The following is a 24057-nucleotide window of genomic DNA, read 5'->3' as shown; positions in this document are numbered from 1 at the left end:
CAGAAGAAAAAGAGAGAGAGACACGAGAGAAAAAATGAACTGTGAAAGGAGGAGAGCACAGTGGTGAACTTTGTGGCTTTCTGTGTTGTGTCAGTAGGTCAAGCTTTAGGTAAGCGTTGAGCATGAGTGTGTGTGTGTGTATGTGTGTGTGTATATATATATATGTATGTTTAGGACTTATTGCACCTGTCATATACAGTGTCTTACCGCAGCTGTATGCACAGAAAGCTTACTACATACAATAGGTTTTGAGATGATTCATATGTCTGAGAAGAGCTGAAAGAATTAAAGGGGCAAAGAAATGTTGAAAAAAATACCCCTGACAGCTGAGAATTACATGTAGGATTATTATTTTTGTCTGTGTGTCAGATGAGGAAAGAAGCTTTTGATCAGTTGTTTTTTCATACACACATATAAGTAACCACACACACACACACACACACACACACACACACATTTCCCACACTAATGATGTTCAAGATGTAAACATGAACCTGTGTACGCTCATTCTGCCAATAACATGCGCCCGTATCCTGAGAAGAACCTGTAAAACCACTTGTGTTTGCAAACACCTCATCCTCTTCGGTGCTTTACATTTGGCGGTGTGTCTTGTCTTCACTCACACAACACTAATACACACACACACACACACACGCCCATGCTCACAAGCGTGCAACCTCACTCACCACCACAAATATTGTTGTATTAGCTGAATCTTTTTTATGTCACTGAAGCAAATCTGTAGGAAAACCTTCTACACTCCAACACCACCATCAGATTGCTTTTAAACACTTGCATGCAAGCAGGTGTGTGTGTGTGTATGTGAGTGTGTGTGTGTGTGTAATTGTATGTGTGTGTTTATGTGTGCAAGCAAGAGGACAGACAACCCAAGCAGAGTCGGACACAGGTGGTGCAGCATAGTGAGGTGAAGGGAAACAGTCTCTAACCTCGAGGTGTGCATTTCAACTGGACAAACTGCAGCTGTTCCAATAATTGAGCGCGCTTGTTCATTGTCAGAATGCCATAGATCTAACAAATAAAAACATGAAGTTGCAGACATAAATACAAAAACACATTCTGGTATTTTCTGTTAGTGAATTATGAGATAAATATGTTTGAATTCAATGGCCTTTTACACAATGGGTATAAGCTGATTTTCACACATATGAACACACACACACATACACACACACACACACACACAAAGCACATACACATAATTACACTACTAGTGACAATGTTTAAAAATCTTCTTAAGCCTGTTATTTGAGGAATTTATAATCTGCTTAATTTAATAAAGAGAAATTAAATTAAGTGGATCCTTCATTTGAGATCAAGCTAAAATAACAAATATTTTTAAAAAAAAAAACAAAACACTGGGAAAATACAAAATTACTGCGATAATTTGGTCTATTTTAGTCATAAAAGCTTTTGAAGAGCTTGTTGAGTCATAGGAGGATCGATCTCTATGACCTATTCGCCCCCAGCTTCTGGATTTAGGTGTGCCTGGTCTCAGAAGTCTCTTATTTCTGCCAGTTTGTCTAATGATTGAAATGTCAACTCAGTCCGCAGTCACCAGCCGACACAAACACACAGACACATGAGCTGAAATTCACGCGCACAGTAAAAGCTCACCAGGATCTTCATGAAACTTAATCATAGAAATTTTTATTGGAATAAACAGGAGAAATGAGACAAAATATATTATAAGTTAAATTGTGTTTTTAATCTTAATAGCTGGCAAATTATTTTAGGCAAGCCACCCTGCCCATTTCACACAAACTTGTTTTATATATAATATATATTATGCGTGTTTTTCCTGCAAGAAAACATGACCAACACCTATCACACCACAGTAAATGCACAAAAAGAGGCCTGCGCCACAACAGTCGCTCCTAAGCATCAGCTGAGAAAGGAGATTAAAGTGTAGAAAGAAAGAAAGAAAGAGAGCATGATGGAAAGTACAGAATTGAAAGTAAAAGAAAGTATGAAAGTGAGCACTCGGGTCTCGGTCTGTACCTGGTGAAAGAGCTTCGCGCTGAATGGTGCTGGGTGTCCGGGATTGAGGGGTGGCGTGGCTGCGGCCGGGACAGGGCTCTTGGAGCGGGGAGGATTCGGCGGGCGTCACGGAGGAAGTGTCCAATCGCCGGGGCTCCGAGCTCGGCTGGGCGCGCTCTTCCGAACCTGTGTCTGGAGGAGAGGTGTCTGGGTTAGAGCCAGTGATGGACCGGCAGGCTGAATAAAAGAGATGGTTCTGGGTACCGTCGCTTCCAGTCAGCGAGCATTTTAATCCAGCAATATAAAACTCAGAGACTTACAGATAAGCATGTATTCATGTTTTACTATTTTTCCGATATGAAACCACATCTTTACATTGCTTTCCCAAACTTTACTTAGCAAATTCTAGGTGAGGTTCGACTTTACTACACCCTTTTTTACAACCTAAACATTTTTGCCCGCAGAAATGATGATGCCACAATTTCAAGGTAACGAGCAACGATCAAATTTTACACCAAAAACAGATATTCATTTGCAGAAAGTCTAATCTGACCGATAAAGTCAGTAAATCGGATTGAAAGAAGCAGCAAGAGGCATGCAAACTACTGTGCGCAAATCAGAGCAATGTGCCAGTGGCCGAAACAGTTTATAAATCATTGCAACTATCAATGCAAATCCACAGAAGTCACACATTTAAATCAAACATAGCCCAATTTTGGCAATAAATATGTCACTGAATTCATGCTACAAAGAGAAAAATAAGAACCACAACTGAGCTCATTTCAAGACACTTACGTGGGCGACAAGTTTCATTCTAACACTTAAGCTTTGCTCCGTAATTACAATTTTAATTTTGCGCTGCAAATGTCGATTTCGATCAGGCTAAAAACTATAGAAACTTCCACAAATACAGACCTAGAAAAGTGACAACTTTTATAAAAGCAGTCTGTGCCAGTGCCTCCAGGCCATCCCTTTGCTTGCCTCTAATCACCACCGTATTTGTCTGCTCAGGGTTCATCCAGAGGGAGAAAGAAATCTTGAAATGTGGAGAGTCGGACCCGAAACCAAACCAGCGGACTCCTGTGCGCCGTGCGCCTCCAACTCTCTCTTACTGCAGCAAGGCGCACGGTGGACGGCGGATTTCAAGGCCCAGAGCGCCCCCTTTCTGTCACACACTCCCTTATATAGACTCTCTCTCTCTCTCTCTCTCTCTCTCTCTCTCTCTCTCTCTCTCTCTCTCTCTCTCTATATCTCTCTCTCTCTCTCTCTCTCTCTCTCTCTCTCTCTCTCTCTCTCTCTCTCTCTCTCTCTCTCTCTCTCCCTACGGAGAGATACGGTCAAGTTGAGAGAGACCACTCGATCTCCCAATATGCATCTCAATACTGTCTGCTGACAAGCCACAACCCTCATAACCGACTCTCCAGGCACCATGGCACCTGCAGCCGGCTGTCTTTGTGTCAACAGATGAAACTCGTCCACCACTTAGTGTTTGACAGACTGGCCACTTTTCTCCAAATGCTCAACTTGCAGACCAATCACGAGAGAAAACTGAGCCTCTTTGAACTCCCTTGATGGTTATTCGGTCAATATATGGCGTTAACTCACATTTAATCTCTCACAGAAACTTCAAATATGCTGAATAAAGAAAAAAAAGACAAACCAGCGTAAACAAACAAGTGAGTCTGTAAAACATTTATTTGATTAGGGCTGATTTGGAACAGTAAAGACATTCTTCTATTCTGTGTGGAGCCATTGGAGTGCAGAAAAAAAAACTTTGGTGCCTAAAAAAACAGTTGGTTATTGCACCAGAAGAAATAAGTTATTCTTTGGAGTCAAAATAGCCAAATTCTTACGCAAAACTATGAAGTGAAGAGCGTAACTGTGCGTAAATGCGCTCTTGTTACAACTTCTGTTTAGGGTTAAGAGTGGAAATAAAGTGCCTTGTTGTAAACACAAAAAAACAAACATACTATATCTGCAAAGTGAGACATTCAGTCTGTTTTTTAATGAGTAAACGAGTCCCCCCCACACCCCACCCCCCCTTTGCTTTCTTCCCAGGCCGAGCCGGTCGGTGGGGCTCTGGCCCTGGGCACACCGGTAACCAAGAGAACGACATAAGAGCTGCAAAGCACGCGCCCCGGAGCGCCGGTAGCCCCCGGTAGCCCCTCGCACCAATAACCCCGGACAGCGCGAGGCTTCCAGCAAACAGAGACAGAGAAAAGAGAAGACATAAAGGAGAGACCAGAGAAATATGTGAGTACTGTAAATCAGCCCTGAGGGGGAGTCTGTCAGTAGTGCCTGTGTGCGCGGCTGCGTGCGTAAACCTGAGTGTGTGGAAGAAAGAAAAGGTAAAATCAGCGAAATGCCTTGAGTCAGCAGTGATAGTTTAATATCGTGGTTAATCTATAGCCTACAGCCTTGGCAGCTGCTATAGAATACAGGGCCTGTGTTGTTATCAGATGTCTCTAGGAAACATTTCACAGAGGGCTTCTCAAATTTGATGTGGCTTTATGGTGAATGGCTAAGGGTGTTTTCCAGCAATCAATGGGAGGAGAGGCCGTGTCCTCACGGAGACAGTAGACAGTGTAACTGCTGACATTTGTGATTTGACTACCAGTCGGGTGACAGTCTATGAATTAAAACTGTTCGGAAACAACTATCACCTTTTGTGTGTGTGTGTGTGTGTGTGTGTGTGTGTGTGTGTGTGTGTGTGTGTGTGTGTGTGTGTATTTAAACTTATAGGGGAAACAATCCTGGCTATTGTTGCATGGGGTGGACTTGTCAAACAATATAGTTTACTGTCATAGACTTATACAAATACACACACACACACACACACACACACACACACACACACACACACACACACACACACACACACACACACACACACACACACTCACACCGTGTCTCACTTATAAATCACTCAATAGCAGGACAACCTCCTCATAACATGAAGCATTAAAAGAAAAAACCCCACATGGCATGAAATCAAAGAGCTTTAACTCTCTTCTCTCAGCTCCTGCCTGAATGTAGGTTAGACTATTCTCCACTCAGACCATTAGTGCGTCTAACTCCACTATACATTGTGTGAGTGAGAGGCATCCAATTTCCATGACAACCACAGAAAGGACATGATACCTTTCCCGGCGCAAATTAAAGCCGAATTCAGCTTCATTTGTTCCTGGAGACACCACAGACACACAGAGACAATATGACCAACTGTAAGCGTAGAGGAAGCTTGATATATCAACAGGTTACCCGCACAAAGTTCGACGGACTAGACACGGATGATGGTGTTAGAGTATGAAATCAACATGACATTGGATTTTAGGTAATATACGATAAAGTATGCATACAGCTGTGCGTTACTAGTCTGTGTTTGGTCTTAGTCTGTCAATCTAACAAGCGCGGTATATGACCGAATGGCAGACTCATTCATTCACAATTTACTTACTGGTTTGCTGTAGCGGTTCCGTCTTTACATGTGATAATAACCTCGTATGAAGTATCCTAGTTCCATCCAGAATAATCACCAATAGTCGAGGTAATGAAAAGAAAAAATATATATATATAAAAAACAACCTCTTAGTATTATTGTAGAGGCAGAGGCAAAGAAAAAAAGTTTCTTGCTTCCTTCTTACTTTTTATCTAAAGTACACAAAGTATAAAAAAATGAAATAGAAAATTTAAAAAAAAATTGAAAAACTCCCAAGGAGTGCGTCTGCGTCCGTTCCCGTGAGCTGACTTGTGTCAGTGGTGATGGGTGCTTTGCAAAGTGTGGAGTTGTAATGCGGGTTTGTTTATGTGCGCCGTCTGAGGGGAGAAAGTCAAATAGTGCATTTATGTGGGCTCTGCCTCCACATAGAGCGGCTGGTATGCGCTACGTCAATGTGACGCCATGGGAGAGGTGACGTCACTCAAAGTAGAGCTCTCTCGCTCTCTCTCTCTCTCTTTCTCTCTCTCCGTCTTTCTCTCTCTCTCTCTCTCTCTCTCTCTCCGTACAGTACTACCAGACACATAAGCTCCGAGCGCCGTGCCAGAGACAGAGAGAGAGACAGAGGGAACCAGAGAGAGCGAGAAAGAGAACGGATTGGTCTGATGTTTGCGGGTGAGGAAGCGGGGGGGGATCCGGCGGGCGAGCTTGCACATAGTGTGGCAGATTGGCCTACATTTATGTGCATTTGTCAGGCTTCAAGTTTGAGTCTAATAATTGGTGGTAAATTAAAAAAAAATAAAAAAAAAAATTTAAAATTAAACCAAACAGATAAATAAATGGCCAATCAATAAGTGTCAGTGATGGAATGTAGGTACATCTACCCAAGAACTGCACATAGTTTCAGAGAAAACTATTCCACAACTGGACACTATAGTCACTACTTTACAGATTCAATAATATCACATTATATTATTCATATAACTCAGAGTGAAAGAGCAGAGACTGCTGACTCTTCTCTGACCTACCGACCTGTCCATGTGACTCAATATTTTGTCCTGCCTTGTGTGCTTTCTGAGGGGTCAACAGGGGAGAATATAATCGTCTGCATGATGTCAGTCGGTGTCCTGAACAGACTGCTACCCTCAATCAACTCTGGCTTCCTGGAAGACACAAGTCTGCCGTTGTGATGTATGATAATGTTCCATATATGCTCTCTGCCTTAAGGCCACAATAAGTCTGTGTCGTATTATCTTGTCATGACACAAACCATTGAGCAGCATCGACCATGTAACTGAGAAGGCTGAACTGTTAACTTTTAAGTTAAAAGTTAAACTCAAACCATTAAAAAGATCACCATCATTCAAGTCATCCAGTCTATAATCAATAATAAAAACAGAATTTTGTTAAGTGAAATGATCCAACTGGATTATTTCACCGTTTTTCCAATACAAATCAAATTATTGAAATAATGTAGAATCAGATTACAGTGACCAGACTTGTTGTGTGTCAAGACATTGACACTTATGTGGAGTCCTGAAACAAAGCTAATTGCAGTGAACAAATGAGATGATCTCATCCAATTAGCAGAATTATTTTTAATCTATGAAAATACATCTTGAAGGCTGATAATGAAACTACCACACTTGTTCAAATGAGTGCTTTTGTAATATATATAAATGTTCTACAACATAAAGTTAATTTGACCTACTTGGCGACATTATAACTCGCTTAAAATTGTGGTTAATCTTTTACGACGGTAAATAAATTTGGTTAAGGGTGAGGCAGACTTTGACAGTTGACAGGATATGAGGAGGAGCTGCTTCTCTGGAGCGCTCGGCAACCACAGAATTAAAAATTGCCTCCGGAGCCACTGAGAACAATAATTCACGGCAGCCAATCACTAGGCGCGTATTTTTCAGTCAACGTCCTAATTCTGACCAATGATGAGCTCCGGTGGGCGGGGAAAGCCTTGACGCACTGAGGCTCGTGATTGACGCAAGCTTTGTTACTAATTTTAGCAACTGGCCGACGGAGGGTGAGTGAGATAGCAGTGAGCCCATTCATTGCACCGGGGCGGGCCCGACTATTTTAGCGTTGCAATTGTGATCCAGCCAAGCCAAATATAGTCGTAGACAGGTATTTTTAGCCGTAAAGCGTGTTCCCGTTTTCATTTCGGCAAAGGCGACCTGGGCGATACAGGATACAGTTTGAAGTGAGCTCCAAAATCAGCGTTTCCCTGTTTTTTAGTAGAGTGGGGGATAGTTTTACAGTCAGACCCGTATAGACCTGAAGATAAGTAGGCTTTTCGGTGCGACAGACAGACACAGGTTTGTGAATATGGTCGCTTGCAGCTCCGCACGGTAGCTCTTCTTCCTCACCAGCTGCGCACAGGACGGGTCTGGAAAAAAAGCACCGTAGTCAAGCTTCACCGCTGCTGCAGGGAAAGTTTTGTCAGGGCAAAAAGTTGTGGGCTAAAGGGATTTTAATAAGATGAGTGTGCACACTTGGTAGGCTAATAATGGATGTGAGGGAAATCCCTCCTCCTGTGTTGCACCTTGAAACAGACACACTCTGAATTGGAAGATAAGGGAACCACACATGTGCTTATTTGTGTGCGCCTGTAGACACACAAGGCCCCCAGTTCACTCAGTTTAAATCTGGAGTGTTCAAGTATGCAGTAAAATGTGCAGGAAATCCCAGATTGCCAGTCATTTGCCAAGTTTGTTTGTAACATGCTTGATGTGTGAATGGTGATTAATACTAGGGTAGGAGGGGGGCACTGTGGTCTGTCCCACAAGTGCCAGGATCAGCTGCAAGGCATGCAGATCACATGCCACCAGGCCTCAGACTACCAGGGCTCAGTAAACTCCAGGATTTACAGTGCATACATTTGTAGCAGAATTAAAAAAAATCCCTCTTTTTAAAAAAAACTTCACACAAATTTGTTTGTTTCAACAGTTGCACAATAATCACAGCCTCACAGTCTTCCATCTTCTTGGGACGATCAAGTGTCTTGACAATGCAGGTGCACAAACTGCAGAGCATCATGGATGATCATATCTTTTTTTTTTATATCTTTCTCATCAGTTTCTCATGTGCCATCTTATCAAGAGAAAATATGACTTGACCTAATTTCATCCCTGTGTTTTTAGAACAAAATATATCCTATAGGCATAGATCACAAGTTCTTCTGCGCATCCTGTGCTGTTCTCCCCCCTGTCAGAATTGTAAAGCAACTTCTGGGTCGTCCAGGGTAAACTCTTATAAATGAATCATTTATTTTTTTTTATAAAAGGGTCTTTCATCATTGCATTATTATTGTGAAATATTGCTTATCAGCATACGTCCCACTGCACGTCAATACTTCTGTTGTTCATGTTCTCTGTCAGCATCTACAGGCATGTCTAGGTCATGTAGGGTGAGCTTTGGTAAGTGGGTCATTTATCTTTAAAATGAGCCATTTATAATTGTCTTCATTGCTTATCATCATCATCATCATCGTTTGTCTCCTTTCTGCTCCTTGTCTTTGTGTTTCACCTGGTCTCGCTCTCTCCCGCTCTCTCTGACCGGTCAGGGTATCGGCTGCCTCGGCTGTGACCTCACTGCGGTGACGTGTAATCCAGATTAACCTGCTCTCTTATTCCGCCAGACGTGGAAGTGATTAGAGATTATGACCGTGTCCTTTTAATAGAATTGGACGTGTGGTTAATCAACTACGTCCACTGGTGTCGCGTGACAGGTGACTCACTCACATACTCGCAGTGTTACACACATATGCACACAGAAAAACCCTTGTTTTTGTCACTTATGATGACATTGCGTTTATATGCATAAATATTCTTGGAAACTCACCCTCACAAAAACCATGACCTTTACATGCTTAAAGGACAAGTTCCCAAATTTCCAAGTCTGTCATAAAACAATAGTATATTATAGTATAGTTCATTAGAACATGGAACCAGGTTTAGCTCGCTGTAATCATTTCTCCTGTTCATACTGACCATTAGAAGATCCATTCCTGATGTGCTTTTAATGTCCGTAATGGGGGACAAAATCTACAGTCCTCGTTTTGAGTAAAAGTGTATTTAACAGTTTATTTGAAGCTAATATGGGGCTTCAGCAGTCTGAATTAGTCAAATAAAGAGGATATCTTCCACAGTTACAGTCTTTTTTGTATAAATTCCCTCTTTGTGTCTCGACAGACAGTGTTCCTGTTCAACTGGTGGAAGTAAAGTAACAAAAAGAGGGAACTTGGCACTACAACGACAGTAACTTTGAAAGATATTGAATTGATTTGACTAATTTGCACAGCTGAAGCCTAATATTTGCTTCAGATAAACTTTTAAATACATTTTGGCACGGAACAAGGACTGTGGATTTTGTCCCCCATCAGTTACATTGAAAGTGCATCATGAAAGGATCTCTTAATGGCCAGTGTGAACAGGAGGAATGATTACACCAAGAAAAACATTTGTCAAAACATGTTTGTGACCAGCTTTTTATCTCCAAATGGGAGTTCAGCTCTTCAGGTTGTGGATAACTCTGCATCACAAACTGCCTTACTTCATTATGCCTCATGCTACAGTCAGACCAGAGTTTGAAAGTCCATATTTTCATTATATGCTGTGGCAGAAAGCAGGTGGAGCAGGACATCAGATGTGCAGTTTTGCTAGCTAAAAAAAAAGACACATCTATTTATCACTTTGTTGTCTTTACCATCCGTGTCTGTCCTTGCACTCACTGCCTCTCATGTCATACTTTTTGTAATCCGCTGCTTGTGTGTCCACCATGTAGTCATACAAAAAAAGAGAAGACAGCAATCATAACTTTTTGAAGGCGTGGTCAGTACCATCTTCTGTCTGAAATTTGATGGACGTTGGTTGAAGTTCATTCAGATGGAGCTCTGCGCGAAGTGAACATTGCAGGATTGATTTGTGACAAACAGCAAAAACAAGTGAATGAATTTTAACACCACTGGGGCAGTATATTTTTTAATTTTATGAATCGAATCAATTCTTCTTGCTCTTCTTTTTCCTGCATCTAAAACTAATCTGGCAGTAAAGACAGATTGAATGTCTGCTGCCATTGTATAGAACTGTTCAATCTGTGCACGCTTGCCAGTGTTGTCTGATTTACGACAGAAGAAGTTAGGTACTTTGCATAAAGAGTGCTTTGGAGGCGCCGCCTGCCACAGTTGTGAGTGCACAGTTGTAGTATATATACAGTCGTTCAGCATCTTCAGGCTTCTGCACAAAGCTGTCGACTATATGGTGGACATATTGCACCGAGATGCACTGAACTCTGGCTTATCACAGAGCAGAAGTGAAAAGTGATTGTGTCAGTTTGAATGAGCTCTCTATGTCTACGGCCAAGGCACCGGCACTCAGCGCTCTGGTGACACTGGAGAGAGAGGAAAGCAGAGAAAGAGAGAAACAGAGGAAGGCTTTTATCTCAGTGTCACCAAATCTGCTCCAACTGTACGTCAGAGTGCAAGCAAGGACGGGAAGGGGTGGCAGTGCGGGGGCAGAGGATTGCTGGCGCAATGGCAGGGTGCTCAATGGTGGCATTCTTCCCTTTTCTGTGGGGACACACAAACACAGACAACACACACAAACACACACACACACATACACACACACACATACACCAGGGGGATTCCCCCGGGAGTACCCAAGTGAAGTAATACAACCCATCACTGCCTTATCACACCAGTGCTCAAAGACAGGAGAGAGGAGTGTAGAGAAGTGTTTCCATGAACAGCGGCACAGGAGGTATTCTGTGCATCACTCAGGGATTCTGGGCCGTTATACGATGTTATCATGATGTGTTTTTACACTTTATTTTTTTTTTTTTGGTGTTTGTGTGTCTCTATAGAGGGCGGGAAGCGTAATGTGGAGCAGCTTGTGCGTAATGTTCTGTAGTTTCCCTCGCTGCCTTGGTAGCAGATTTATCACCTCTTTCATTATTACCCTACAATGAAATTTAACAGTGTGATTCACCACTTTGTGTACATTTTTGGTGGGTGTATGACAGCGAGAGTACAAGCCAGTTATCTGCTTTCATTTTGCATGGGTTTATATATGTGAACATATTTATGTATGTGCACAGGTCAAGAAGTTTAAGGCTGTATTGATTTTCTGTATTTTTCTTATTGTCGACAAATCAGGTGCAGAGGCAAACCAACAATGAACTGATACTTCAAACAAGAAGGCCAGACACTCCAAATATAAGATGTAACAGCGAGGAAGGAAGTATTAAAAAAAAACACCTAAATCATTAAAAAAAACCCAACGTGTTTTGACCACTGTAGAGCTTCTTCAGTTCACTGTCACTCTCAAGAATGTTAAAAGAAAACATTAAAACTGGGTCATTCTTGAGAGTGACTCCCTCTTGAGTGAAGTTTCCCTGACCCCCCTCGCCCCCCTTTTATTTGTTTTAGCCCCCTCTCTTAGTGACAGGCTCATTCGTTCACATCTTCCAGTAGGTAAAAAAAGTACTTTACTGTTTGGCATTTTCAAATGTATGCATTGCCCTCGCTGTGATAATGATGTGCAAACTAAATGTTTTGTTGATGTTAACACAAACAGATCTTATAAACAAAGCAATTTCATCAACTGTAACACTACTTTTGTTACATACCATCTGTCTTGTCCATGTGTGAAAGGCTTTTTCTTGCTGAGCATAAATATGTCATTAGAATTAGGAATCGCGATAACATTATTCCACATTAAACATTAAACATTAAACCTTTGTTCAGGGGGGGTTGGGGGCTGGATCTATTGACTGGATGCGTTAAAGTATCCTGGTCTCAATGAGGATATAGACGTCACATGTTTTCTGTAAAGAAATGTTTCTCTATAGGCTCTCATTTTTTCCTCACAGCCTACGTAAAACCTATATATGGCTTCCTATTTTCCATTTATGATGTACATGTATATATTTCTATGTAATCTCATCTCTTTTTTTATTTCTTTCATCTGTCATGTTATTCTCTGGGTCATGTGACTGCCTCTCATTGGTTGTTTTGACTATATAGGTGAGGCTACACCTGTATTGTCTGTTTTAAAGCCTTGACGAAGAACTATGGTGGTCGAAACATGTTTTTTAATGATTTAGCCACAACAATAAATTTTTAACACTTCCTTCCTCACTGTTACATTTTCTAATATTTGGACTGCCTGGCTTGCCTACTTGTTTGAAGCATCCCGTTTTTTCCCCATTTTCCAAGAGTACCCCACACATTTTTGATCTATGTTTGATTATATAGAGCAACCAGTCATCTCTTTTCCTAATGAACTGATCCTACTTATAAGTATCATGTGGAGCCGTTTCCAAACAAACTTCAGGTACAAAGGAACATGTCACCAATTGCAACAGTGTGGTTCATTGACGTGTTTTTAAAAGTTTTTGGGCAATAATGGAGGTCTACGGCACAGAGAAATAACATACATCAGGCTTTGGACACACAGACAATATTTTTAAGTAGGAAGAGTTCATTGTTGGTTTGGCTCTGCACATGAGATTTGTTGACAATAAGAAAAATATAAAAAATCACTAGCCTTATCCTTTAACAAGACATCTAATGTACATTACTTGCACCATCCGTACATTTTTCATCAAGCAGTGGGTTCATTTGCATTCGTAAAAGATGAGATATCTGTTAAAGGTCATGCATTCTTGTTGTCAAGTGCACATCATTTTATATGTGCACACGTAGCATTGGTTAATATAGCTTGTTCTGACTGTAGTGGAAGGTCAAAGGGTGCAGTGTCCTTATGTATTGCGACCAGAATGATCTCTTCACATCATTTCACAAATCTTTCCTGAAGCACTTAGACAGAAACCTCTTTATGAAAAGAACAGTGTATAAAGCCCTGTCTCTCTTACACACACATGCACACACAGTTGTGAGCAGCAGGTGTGCATCAGGCAGGATCCAGCATGCCACAACACATGGCATTGCGCACCATTTCATAGCTTCTTAAATGGCAGATTTTCACTGAGGTCCACCCCGTGGAAGAATATCTTGTGTTTTTTGCCTTGAGCCACACATGCATGTGTAGGTGTAATGACACACTGCCGCAGATGTAAATCAGTAATAAAATGTACCATTGGTATGTTGATGTATTCGGGCCGTTAATGGGGGTGGTTTAATGGTCATATCAGTCACACGAAGATGCGGCAGGCTCTGAACAAACAAGGGTTCCCTGTGGGTGACTGTTGACTTTAGAAAAACTCAAATAGCTTGAGCACCAGTGCATGATGCAAATCGAAAGGATGCTTATTCACATCCGGATGTCACTGGTAGACCACATTTACAGGGGAGATTTGTGTCATTAACTTAAACTCACTAATGCTTAAGGTTTCAGTACTCTGAACTTAACTTAGCATGCCACATATTTCCCCCGTCTGCAGAATAGACAAAAGAAAACAAAACAAAACATGAAGTCATTGAACCCAGTGGCATTTGACATTAAGCAGTCTTGTTATTGAACAATGGCATCAGATCAAACATTTTTGAACACACGCCAAATCTGTCTGGTTTTCAACATGGGTAGACCCAAACGGTGTCACTCCTGCCGTCTTGAAAGAGAAAAACCTTGTCAATACCTGCGCACCTACCAGTCAGAGGTCTGGCCGCTGACCCCTGTAAGGTCACTCCAAACAACAAATTGTGTCACAACTGTAGGTATTAAGTTTACAACTCAATTGCCAGTGGTGATTTTAAGTGTGCGTGGGTGTAATTTGTAAGTTAGTGTGTGGAAATATGTGAGCAGTGGGTGTATGAGTCACCATGGTGTGGGCAGTTGTTTAAAGGCCATTTTCTAGGAGATTTCAGAAACAGGAACATGTATTAGTGCATGTGTATGTGTCTGTGTCTATGTCAAGAGTGTGTGATGTGGTTTCATCACTCGAGTCGAAACGTCGCAGGACTCTCCCTCTGAGCGCGTTTAGATCAAGATATCAGACAACAGTCAGTATCTCCTCACAGCTGAGAATAAATGTCCACTTGAAAACACACAGTGTGCAGTGGCAGCAAGTGGCGTTAGAATGATACGGTGGGATTTCAGCTGCATTCAAATACGTGTATGTGCATTTGTGTATTTGTGCTTGTGTGGGAAACAGTTGCCCTTTAGTTGTTCACGTCTACTTTGGGGAGACACTCTGGCTGATTGCCCTGCACACCTCAATTAGTTTCACCTCCGCTCATTCCACTCCCACAATTTCAGTCCAGGTATCTGCCTGACAACTTGTAATTGTAGCTCAGGCTTATTTCATATAAAGGAGTGATGACATTTCAGTAGCTGAGTCAGTGTCTTTGTCACCCTTCAGATATTCAACATCTGAGCAGAACGTGTGTGTTTATTCTGTCATTTTTACTCAGCGTTTGGGGTCTAATTGGCTGAGAGTAATGTCATCCCAGGTCACACACACACACACACACACACACACACACACACATACACACATGCACGCTGACCACATGGGCATGTACATAGAGAAACACACACAGATTCAAAGAAATAAACAAGTGGTTGCATTTCTGTATTGAGTCACACTCGTGGGCTGGGGTGGAAAGTTTCCTTGTTTGGGCTATCCCCTCCACTGACACTTTTGATACTTTATGAAGTATCTGATGTGTTTTCTTGTCTCAAGTCAACTTATAGTGGACAGCAGCTTCAGCTCATATCCGCTGAGACATCACACATCTTACCTACTCTTACTCTCTGTTCTCACTGACGCAGACACACATATCATACTCTATATACAGTACTTATTGTATAATCACACTAGCAGAGACCTAAACACGCTGATACGTTTTTCTTTCTGGGCAGTGAAGTGTGACTGCTAGAGGATCCTTCTTAACAACTATTAATTTTATACTACTACTGCTACCGTTACTACTATTACTATTTTATAATCATATTGTTGCTGACATATGTCATGTCCTGTTGTGTATGATTTTGTATTGTGTCCTTTCCTGTTTGTTTAATGTTGTCACAGCAGACATTTCAACTTGTTGTAGTAGTGGAAAAAAAGGCCTATTGTGTATATATTTGAATTACAATCTGATTAAAAAATTTTTTAAGCTTTTTCTGGTATAATACATTAAAATTACATTTATGTTTGATATTTTACATGAATATTTAATACTGATACAAATACTACCAATAATAATAATAATAATAATAATAACATTCTTTGTTTCACATGAGTTAGTCTAGAAAGCTAGTTGCTTTTTAATTATTGAGAAAATAAAACTAACTGATCTGCAGGAGAAATCTGCACTTCCCTATTCTTTATTAACACTGCTGAGGTACCCTTGAGCAAGGCTCTTAATCCCCAACTGCTCCAGTAGAGCTGCTCAGCAGGCAACAGATTAGACGGAGCAGTTTCCAGGTGTGAATGTGTGTAATTGTGTGACAAAGGTTTGGGCGTTCCCGAAAAAGATCATTGCTCTCAGTGAAATGACCCCAAATAGTAATAATAAAAACAAACCTTTGGAATTATTATACCAAGTTTATAGTAAAGGCACGAATTCCCTCCAACTTTTCGGTGTGTAACATCAACATATGCATATATGAATTGTCAGCTGGTGCCTGTTGAAAATCTTATCACTTATTGACTTTGCTGCTCAGAAAATGAGACATTTAAACAAGTATTTAGTTTTATCCAGGCAAGTATTTGTATTTCAAGGTTTATGCAGGGTTTTCCAAGCATTAACAAATATTAGCAGCCAAGCTTCCATTCACTTTCTTCCTCACAGTGAATGAAATGCTTGTGTCGGGTGCCTATTGTTATTGGGACATAATAAGTTTATACGTTATAAATGTCAGGTATGGGCGGCTTAGCTTAGAGAATGAGAACAGCAAATGTCAGCTTTTAGGGAGGAACTTGTCTTATCATGTCTGCGCCTGGGGATGTTGTGCGCACATGTGTGTGTTTCTTCGCTGGTGCTTGCATGCACGTAATATATAGTGTATTATTTTTGTAAGTTGACTCATCAGGTGTGATCATTTGTCACTATACTTTGATATTTGTGTGATGGGGGTGGATGGGATTAAAATTGTTTATTGATGTTGTATCAGTTTTAACTTTTAGCACACAAGGCTTTGTGATCTTTCAAGTATGGTTGACTCACAAAATTGGCCTTTGGGTTTAAAGGTTGATTTTTTTTCTCTAGCTGTTATTGTTAAATGCATTTTTTCTCAAAAAGGGACATCTAAGTAATAAAATTAAATGAACATTTTCTGCTTTGTAGATGATTTAAGATTTGTAGGGAGTCTTCATACCTGCCTATTTTGGTTCATATAAATCAAATCCTGAGAACTCCTCACACCATGATGTTCCAGTGAAACCTAATTTTGTCTAAATGAGGTTGCAGTGGGTGTAAAAAAGGAGAACAGAAAGTCAAACTTTTCATGGAGCTTATGAATGGACATTTGTTAGTATCCCTCCTGTTTGACACAAAATTTCCGTGAGATGATTACTGTTAAAATTAAACCCACAAAAAAAATTGCACATCCTCGGACAGTCTATTGTCTATTCTTAATGGTACCCAATAAAATAACTTAATACTTAATATGTATGTTTCATCGTCTATGAAGATTCTCAGCCATCCAGGTCATGGTTATCCAAGGAGGGTTGAATTGAGAGCAGCTGGACTTCGTTGTAGATACTTGAAGACATTTCACCTCTCATCCATGGGGCTTCATCAGTTCTAACTGACTGGTGGGGAGTTCCAGGTATTTCACCTCTGTGGGGTCATTATCAAAGGTCATTGGTACCACTTGCTCCTGGCGTTGGAGTCGCCTGAGGACAGTCACAAAATTGTCACATGAAGCCAGATGTGAATGGTTGTTAAGTCTCCTGGGAAGGGATGAAAGGACAGAATTGTAGGTGGGGGATAAGAGATGGTTTCTCTACTTTGACATAGATCATCTCTTTCACTCCTCTTTCAAACCGCCTCTGTTCCAGGCGGTTCACCAACTTTGAAATTTGTTTTGCATATGTCTATTTGTGTACAGTATACAATGACCTGAGGCAATGTGCTTGACCAGGGGCAAATAATGCATGTGTGCTCAGTATGCAGACACACTCAATAATTGCCAATGGTTTTCATGGCTTCAATATGAATGTTTTGAAAGGCAAGAGAAGTATGACTTTTATGAGATTGCCTGTTCAAGCTGAGGTAAGTGTTTATTTGTTTGCACAATTAAAAAAATCACAATAAAAGACATACAATAATAAAACCAAAAGAATATGTGCAAGGGAGGAGGGATGCCTAGACGGTAATATAAAGTCCTGCAAATAAAATGAATAAATCAGTAAATAAAATAGAATAAATGTAATCATAAACATCAAACAAACAAGAGAAAAGGGGACATATAATGAAAAACAAAGCATCATCCCTGCCAGCCTCCTCATTATCAACATCAGTATACAAGACTCTTCTTATAAGCTTAAAATAAGCTACAAGCTTAAATTTTATTACTTGTTCTCTTTTTGGTTATCTGTCACTCTCACGTTTCTTTTGCGAAAACTGAAAGTCATCATGATGCCACGTGTCTTGTTTGTGCACAACAGCAGAGGATTCATTCTGTTGCTTAAGTTGGCTTCCCTACGGTCTTGACCTTTTCTTTTTAAAGGTTCACCTCATGTGAATCACTTCAGCTCAACTCTGACATTTAATGATCATCTCCTTCTCACAACAGAAACCTGGTTCCTGACAGTTACCTGGGTACGGGAATTTTATCTATTCATCATGGAAATGTATCATACCATATCTTTTATATCTACGCATTATCCCAAAGCACCCGAAAATGCCATTGTGATCTTCCCAGAAGCCCTCACTACGCAGTGAGAGGCACTCCCAAAAATGTCAAAAGGAGCCAATGCCAAAATAATTATTTCCTCTGGTGAGAGAGGAGCATCAGGACTTTCCTCCTGATTCTGGGCCAGCTGCATACCTGCAGAACAAGTATTTACGCATGCCGCTCCCCATGACTGGAAGTGCTGACTTGTTGTGTGGGAGTGCAGTGCCCAAATATGTTGTCATAATTTGTTGCTGATGTAAGATGTAATTTATTCATTTTAAGAGGATATTAATTGCCACCCACCTGTGCAATGACAACGTAGTGAAATTATATTACATAATATATACACAGTGATTTTCCACTCCTTGCATCCTCACCCACACACACTGAAATGACCACATAACAGAAAATCAGACTAGAGGTTATTGAGGCTCAGGGTTCTGCCAAGGACCTCCAAGGTCCTGTTCTCTCTATTCAAGGTGGTGATACTTACATAATGCTCTGCTGCAATTTGCCCTCACTGAGCTCTAGACAGACCAGATAGGGGGTTTCCTGTATTAGAAATTTAAAAAAGGGCAAATAACCTCAAATATCTATCAGATAAGTTGCAGTTTCTCTCTAAGGTAGAGAAATACAGTACTGTGCAAAGGTTTAAGGCATTAAAAGTAAAGTGAGGATGCTTTCAAAAATAATGCCATGAATAGTTTTTATTAATCAATTAACTTCATACAAAGTTCAATAAACAGAAGAAACCTAAATTAAATCACTATTTGGTGCGACGATGCTTTGCCTTTAAAACAGCAGCAGTTCTCCTCGGTACACTTTCAGTTTTGCAAGGTACTTGGCAGGTAAGTAGTTGCTGCATCATGGAGAACTTGCCAAAGCTCCTCTGTGGATTTAGGTGTCCCAGTTGCTTCTGTCTCTTTACGTAATCTCAGACTGACTCCATGATGTTGAGATCAGGGCTCTGTGGGGGCCATACCATCTGTTGCAGGAATCCTTTCTCTTCTTGTCGATGAAGAGTTTTTTATGACTGGCTGTATGTTTAGGGTCATTGTCATGCTGCAGAATAAATTTGGGATTGATCAGATGCCTCCCTGAAGGTATTGCATTATGTACAGTACTGTACCTTCTCTAAACAGGCAATGTTTTGGCCCTCCTGGGTCCTCCAGGGCAAGGTGATACTGTATATCCCTTCCTTTTGTCATCACAGCTGTTTGTCTGATGACTCATATATGATCAAAAGTGGTGTTTTTAGTTCAATTAAGTTTTGGTAGATAAAATCCAGGGTGCTTTTTTTCTTTTCCTCCCAAAATTAACAATTTTTATAACTTTTTCACACTTACATTCAGTATCTACTCTATTATGTGGAAACACTATGACTGTGCACATTTATTTACAAGCTGCAAACTAGACATTTAAAGGAGACATATCATGCACATTTTCTAGGTTTATATTTCTATTTCAGGGCTCAAACTGAATATTTTTGCATAATTTACAGTTCAAAAAGCTCCTTATTTATCTTATACTGACCCTCAGTTCAGCCTCTGTGTGAAACAGGCCATTTTAGCTCCTGTCTCTTTAAGATAATCTCATATCTTTGTTAATAGTGAAAGAAGCATCTTTTTTTTGCCATCAGTTTTTGGAAATGCTTTAAATTGTATTTCTGACAATTTGAGTAGAACTGCTGCTGATTACATAGACAAAATTTAGCTTACCATTTTTAGATTGCTTGCAGAAACAAAAAAAAGACCTCTGCCAGTTTTGAACCAAATTCCTCCCAAAAACAAACTGTCCTTTTAAGGGCTATTACAGCAACAGGCTAAGAGTAATGCCAATGTGAGCTGTACCTTGCAGCTCACCAGTGCATCCATGTGTGTCTGTGAAATATCTATGATTTTGATTGTGAGTTATTGATCCTCTGGTGATGGTAGGAGTGACCATCAGAGCAGCTTTAGCTCTGTCACCATGATGAGGAAGATGGCACTCTTCCTCTCCCTCTCAGTTGAATAATCTGCTTACTCACCGGATGTGATTCACCTACATAACTGTTAGAAAGAGTGTTCTGATGTATAAATGTTTGGTCAGTCATGTTGTGTAATGTTTAGAAAGTTGTATGCTTGTGAGATAAATAACTTCATTCGAGCCTCAGCCTGTCCAGCTGCTGTCCTGCTTTGAAACGCTCATTTAATAACTGGCTTTATTAGAAAAGCACAGATACTTTTGCATCAATGGAATAAAGTTCATACTGTTTTAGATTATACCACAGAGAGAGTGTTAGTTAATCTGAACTGTACACAGTAGCTGTCATCACTTTAATCTGCATAGCTTGAAGGCTGTTATCACATACTGGAATAATAAAGTAAATTTATTCCAAGTTTGTCAATATAGCACCAATGTTTCTATTGAGAAAACATATTGCCCCAGAATATGATATAATATACCAAATATAATAACTATACTATAATATATTTATAGTACATTTTGATTGCTGGCTGTGTTGTTTGCTGGATAATTTATTTCAACCCATTGTTATGAAAAATAATCTACTCTTTGTCACGCTGTATTTTTTATTAACTGCACAGCTCGTCTTGTGTTGTATTATCTCCTACTTAAAGGTACTCTAGTTGAGTTTGCTATACTTTAATGATAATATTATTAATAATAACAATAACAATAATAAAAATAATACATTTTATTTATAGAGCACTTTTCAAGGAACAAACACTTTAAATAAGTTAAAAAGAACATAAAAAATTTAAAAAAACAACACACCAAAAGCACAAAGTAATACAAAACATTAATCACACATATAAAGCAGTTTGAGTGTACCTTTGAGGTATAAAAACTTTGTGAATGCATTTTCTTCCTTATAAAACATGAAACAAGCCAATTTTTTTTGCATGCTTTTTCTTTCTGAAACCTGTATTGTTGACATTGGCTAGCATTCTTCTTCTTTCTGCCATTTGTTGTCTCATTGCTGTTTCTTAGCACTTTACATCCGACTCAGCATTGCTTTCAGGCTTATGTTTCTGCACACAGCCCCCTTATTGATTTGAACCAGGCCACTTTGTTAACGTAGTAGGGAGCCAATGGAGAAAGCGCCTTCAAAAAAAACCTCAGAGTCATCCAGTAAAAAAGTTGATCTTGGCTCAGCTGTTTGTTGGAACGCAGTGGGATGTCAAGACGCTTCACTGTCCAATACGTGCAAATTCACATTCCTCTTTGCTCACTTTATAACATGAATGCTAAACATTGTTTCACTTGTTTACTTCATCATCGTAACAACAAAAGATAAAGTTTTTGCCACCGTGATAACTTTCCAGAATTGTAAAATTCTGTCTTTATTACTTTATTATTATTATTGTCTGTCTAGTATTACAAACTGATGGGCAGTGTTTTGGTGTCTGATAAGCCCAAAAACTAACAGATCTATTACCCCTGAACACCCTGTAACATTTTAGAGTTGATACTGCCCTTCTCAGGATCACATTTCATCAGTTCATTGTCTTGTGGTATGGTTTGCATGCACTACACATTGACATTTTCGCCCTCTGCAGTCAACAGGAATGTGTATGCGACCACCTGCGACCTTTTGTGCATGCCAGTAGAGCAATAGATACAAGCAAAACATGGACCTGCTTATCAAAATGTTGCTCTGTAGCACCTCTAGTGGTTAAAAACTCCACAGGGTACCTTTAACTCACTTTTTATATTTGCTCATATACATATTTTGTCTGAAAACATTACACATAGGTTGCTCTTATAATCTTCCAGACAGCTGCCAGACTAGACTCAGGTCAATGGCAGGTCATGACCTTGGACTCACCCACTCAGCCAATTTCAATATCCCCCTCCTCCACCCAAACACCTTCAACCATCACTGTCTGTGCTCTACTTTCCTCCTCTCTAACTCTTTTTCCTCCCTTGCTGTCTCCGTGGGTACGCTCTTTTCTCTCCATTGCCCTCTCTTTAAACTCCCCACTCACTCCTTCCTCTGCTCTCTCTTTCCTTTTTCACTGTCTTCTTTCCCTCCTTGTGTTCCTTCGCTCCATGAGGGGGAACTTCCACTGGAGCTCCTATCCAGGAACAGGCTTCCACTGTGGAAACAGAGCTACATAACACTGCTCAGGTTCGCTTTCCACAGCAAGCAGGGGAAGGGGAGCACACACACACACACACACACACACACACACACACACACACATTTCCACAAACACATATGAACACAAGTATTCATAGTGTACATCTGTGTACATGCACAGTCTTTTATCTTCATTCCCAACTCGCACTAAGCTGTAATGACATTCCTTCAGTTGCATACTTTTCTCCTTCTTTTACCGCACAAATGATTTCAAATAGCCTGGCAGCACATGATTTAATAGACATAAGAGAAAGTGTTTTATCTCACCATCCATCATTAGTGGCACTCTCATTCAAATTACAGAGTTTAACATCCAGTGAACATCCGAAATGACTGCAACATGCAAAGCAGAGGTCTATATCTGTCACTGTGTGCGTGTTATTTTTGAAGTGCTCCTGAAAGACTGTTGCTATAATTGGCCACTTATCAGCATTAATGGATAGACAAGACACGTAGGTAGGAGCATTGGGAGAACACACACACACACACACACGTATGCATACACATTCCCAGGAAACACAGAAAGAGTCATCATATTCAAAGCAGACAGGAATAGAAATGGACTACATGAAGTAACCACAGTGGCGTAAGCAGTAGCCATTACCTCAACAATGACCATGACCAGTAGCCTTCATTGTGTGTGTGTGTGCTTGTATGCAGGCATACAGTGTGTCAAAGATGCCGTTTCCATAGTCAAGATATTCCTTTTCTCCATTAACATATCTGGTCTTTATATAAGGTGTGCCTGGGACTTATATAATTCCTGGCACTTTAAGTTTCTGTGTGTGTATCTGGAAAGCTTGTTGAACTGCAATTGTGTGATTGTGTGTATGTGTGTGTCCGTGACGCCTTGGAAGCTCTCCTGGCCACAGCTGTGGAAATGCTCCACTGCCCCACTCTGCTCAGTGGGGACAGTGGTGGAGAGGATGGATGAATGGATGAATGGGGGAGTGGGAGGGTTGTTTGAAGACTCTGATGGTTGGATGGAGAAGAGAAACTGCTGAATTGTGGCACTGCCAGAAAGACAGTGGCAGAATGAGAAGGAAAAGTTGCGCTTACTTCCATCTTATATAAACCAGACCTCTTCTGTTTTCACTTGGCTGCAGGATTGGACTTAATGTGACGGGCTTATGTCATGTCACTGTCACAGTTCATTTTCTTTCTTGTTTCTAACAGTTTTTCAACTGTTGCTGCATCAACATGTTGTTTCCTATTGTGCAACTAGCCAAAACAAAGAGGTCAAACCTAAAGGAAAAGTGCAACATTTCGGGGAAAACGCTAATTCGCTTCGATACCACTCTCATGTATGGTGTATGAAGTATGAAGATCGTTAGCTTAGCTTAGCATAAAGACTGGAGAACACTTTACACTGCAGTATTTGCACATTTTAAATTTGATTATCAAGAATTGTTAAACTAATCCAATAAACAATCCCTGCAATAAATTCCCACTTTGTGAAGGCTAAAAAGCAAAGTTGTGACTAAATAATCTTCTAATAATCTACTGTAAGACCACTTACTAATCTTTTCAGGAACTTTCAACCACATCTCACCATCGTGGAGTTGTTTCTGTTATCAACAGCATGACTTAGGTGTTGGAACTTCAGATGTTAAAGTCCCCTTCCACTGAAAAATGTGTTTTTCTTCTTGTTCCTTCAT

General features: G+C 40.4%; 1 protein-coding gene across 3 annotated transcripts in view; it reads right to left on the bottom strand.

The window, feature by feature from the left end:
* Nucleotides 1-5639, bottom strand: part of nr4a3 (nuclear receptor subfamily 4, group A, member 3) — a 22099-nt gene extending 16460 nt beyond the window's left edge. The window contains exons 1-2 of one of the 3 annotated variants that reach the window (XM_044358576.1): nt 5456-5639; nt 2020-2190 (exon numbers count right to left, since the gene is read on the bottom strand). Coding sequence is in view for 2 of the 3 variants with exons in the window: in XM_044358573.1 (XP_044214508.1) it covers nt 2020-2190; nt 2914-3016 (274 nt within the window). In the remaining variant the exon portion in view is untranslated. The other 2 variants (XM_044358573.1, XM_044358575.1) reach the window with 2 other exon arrangements.
* Nucleotides 5640-24057: the final 18418 nt, after the last annotated feature.

This window comes from Thunnus albacares, chromosome 8 (assembly GCF_914725855.1).
Source record: "Thunnus albacares chromosome 8, fThuAlb1.1, whole genome shotgun sequence".
Lineage (NCBI taxonomy): Eukaryota > Metazoa > Chordata > Actinopteri > Scombriformes > Scombridae > Thunnus > Thunnus albacares.
Note: the sequence above shows the minus strand (reverse complement) of the source record. Positions and strands in the feature narration are given on the sequence as shown.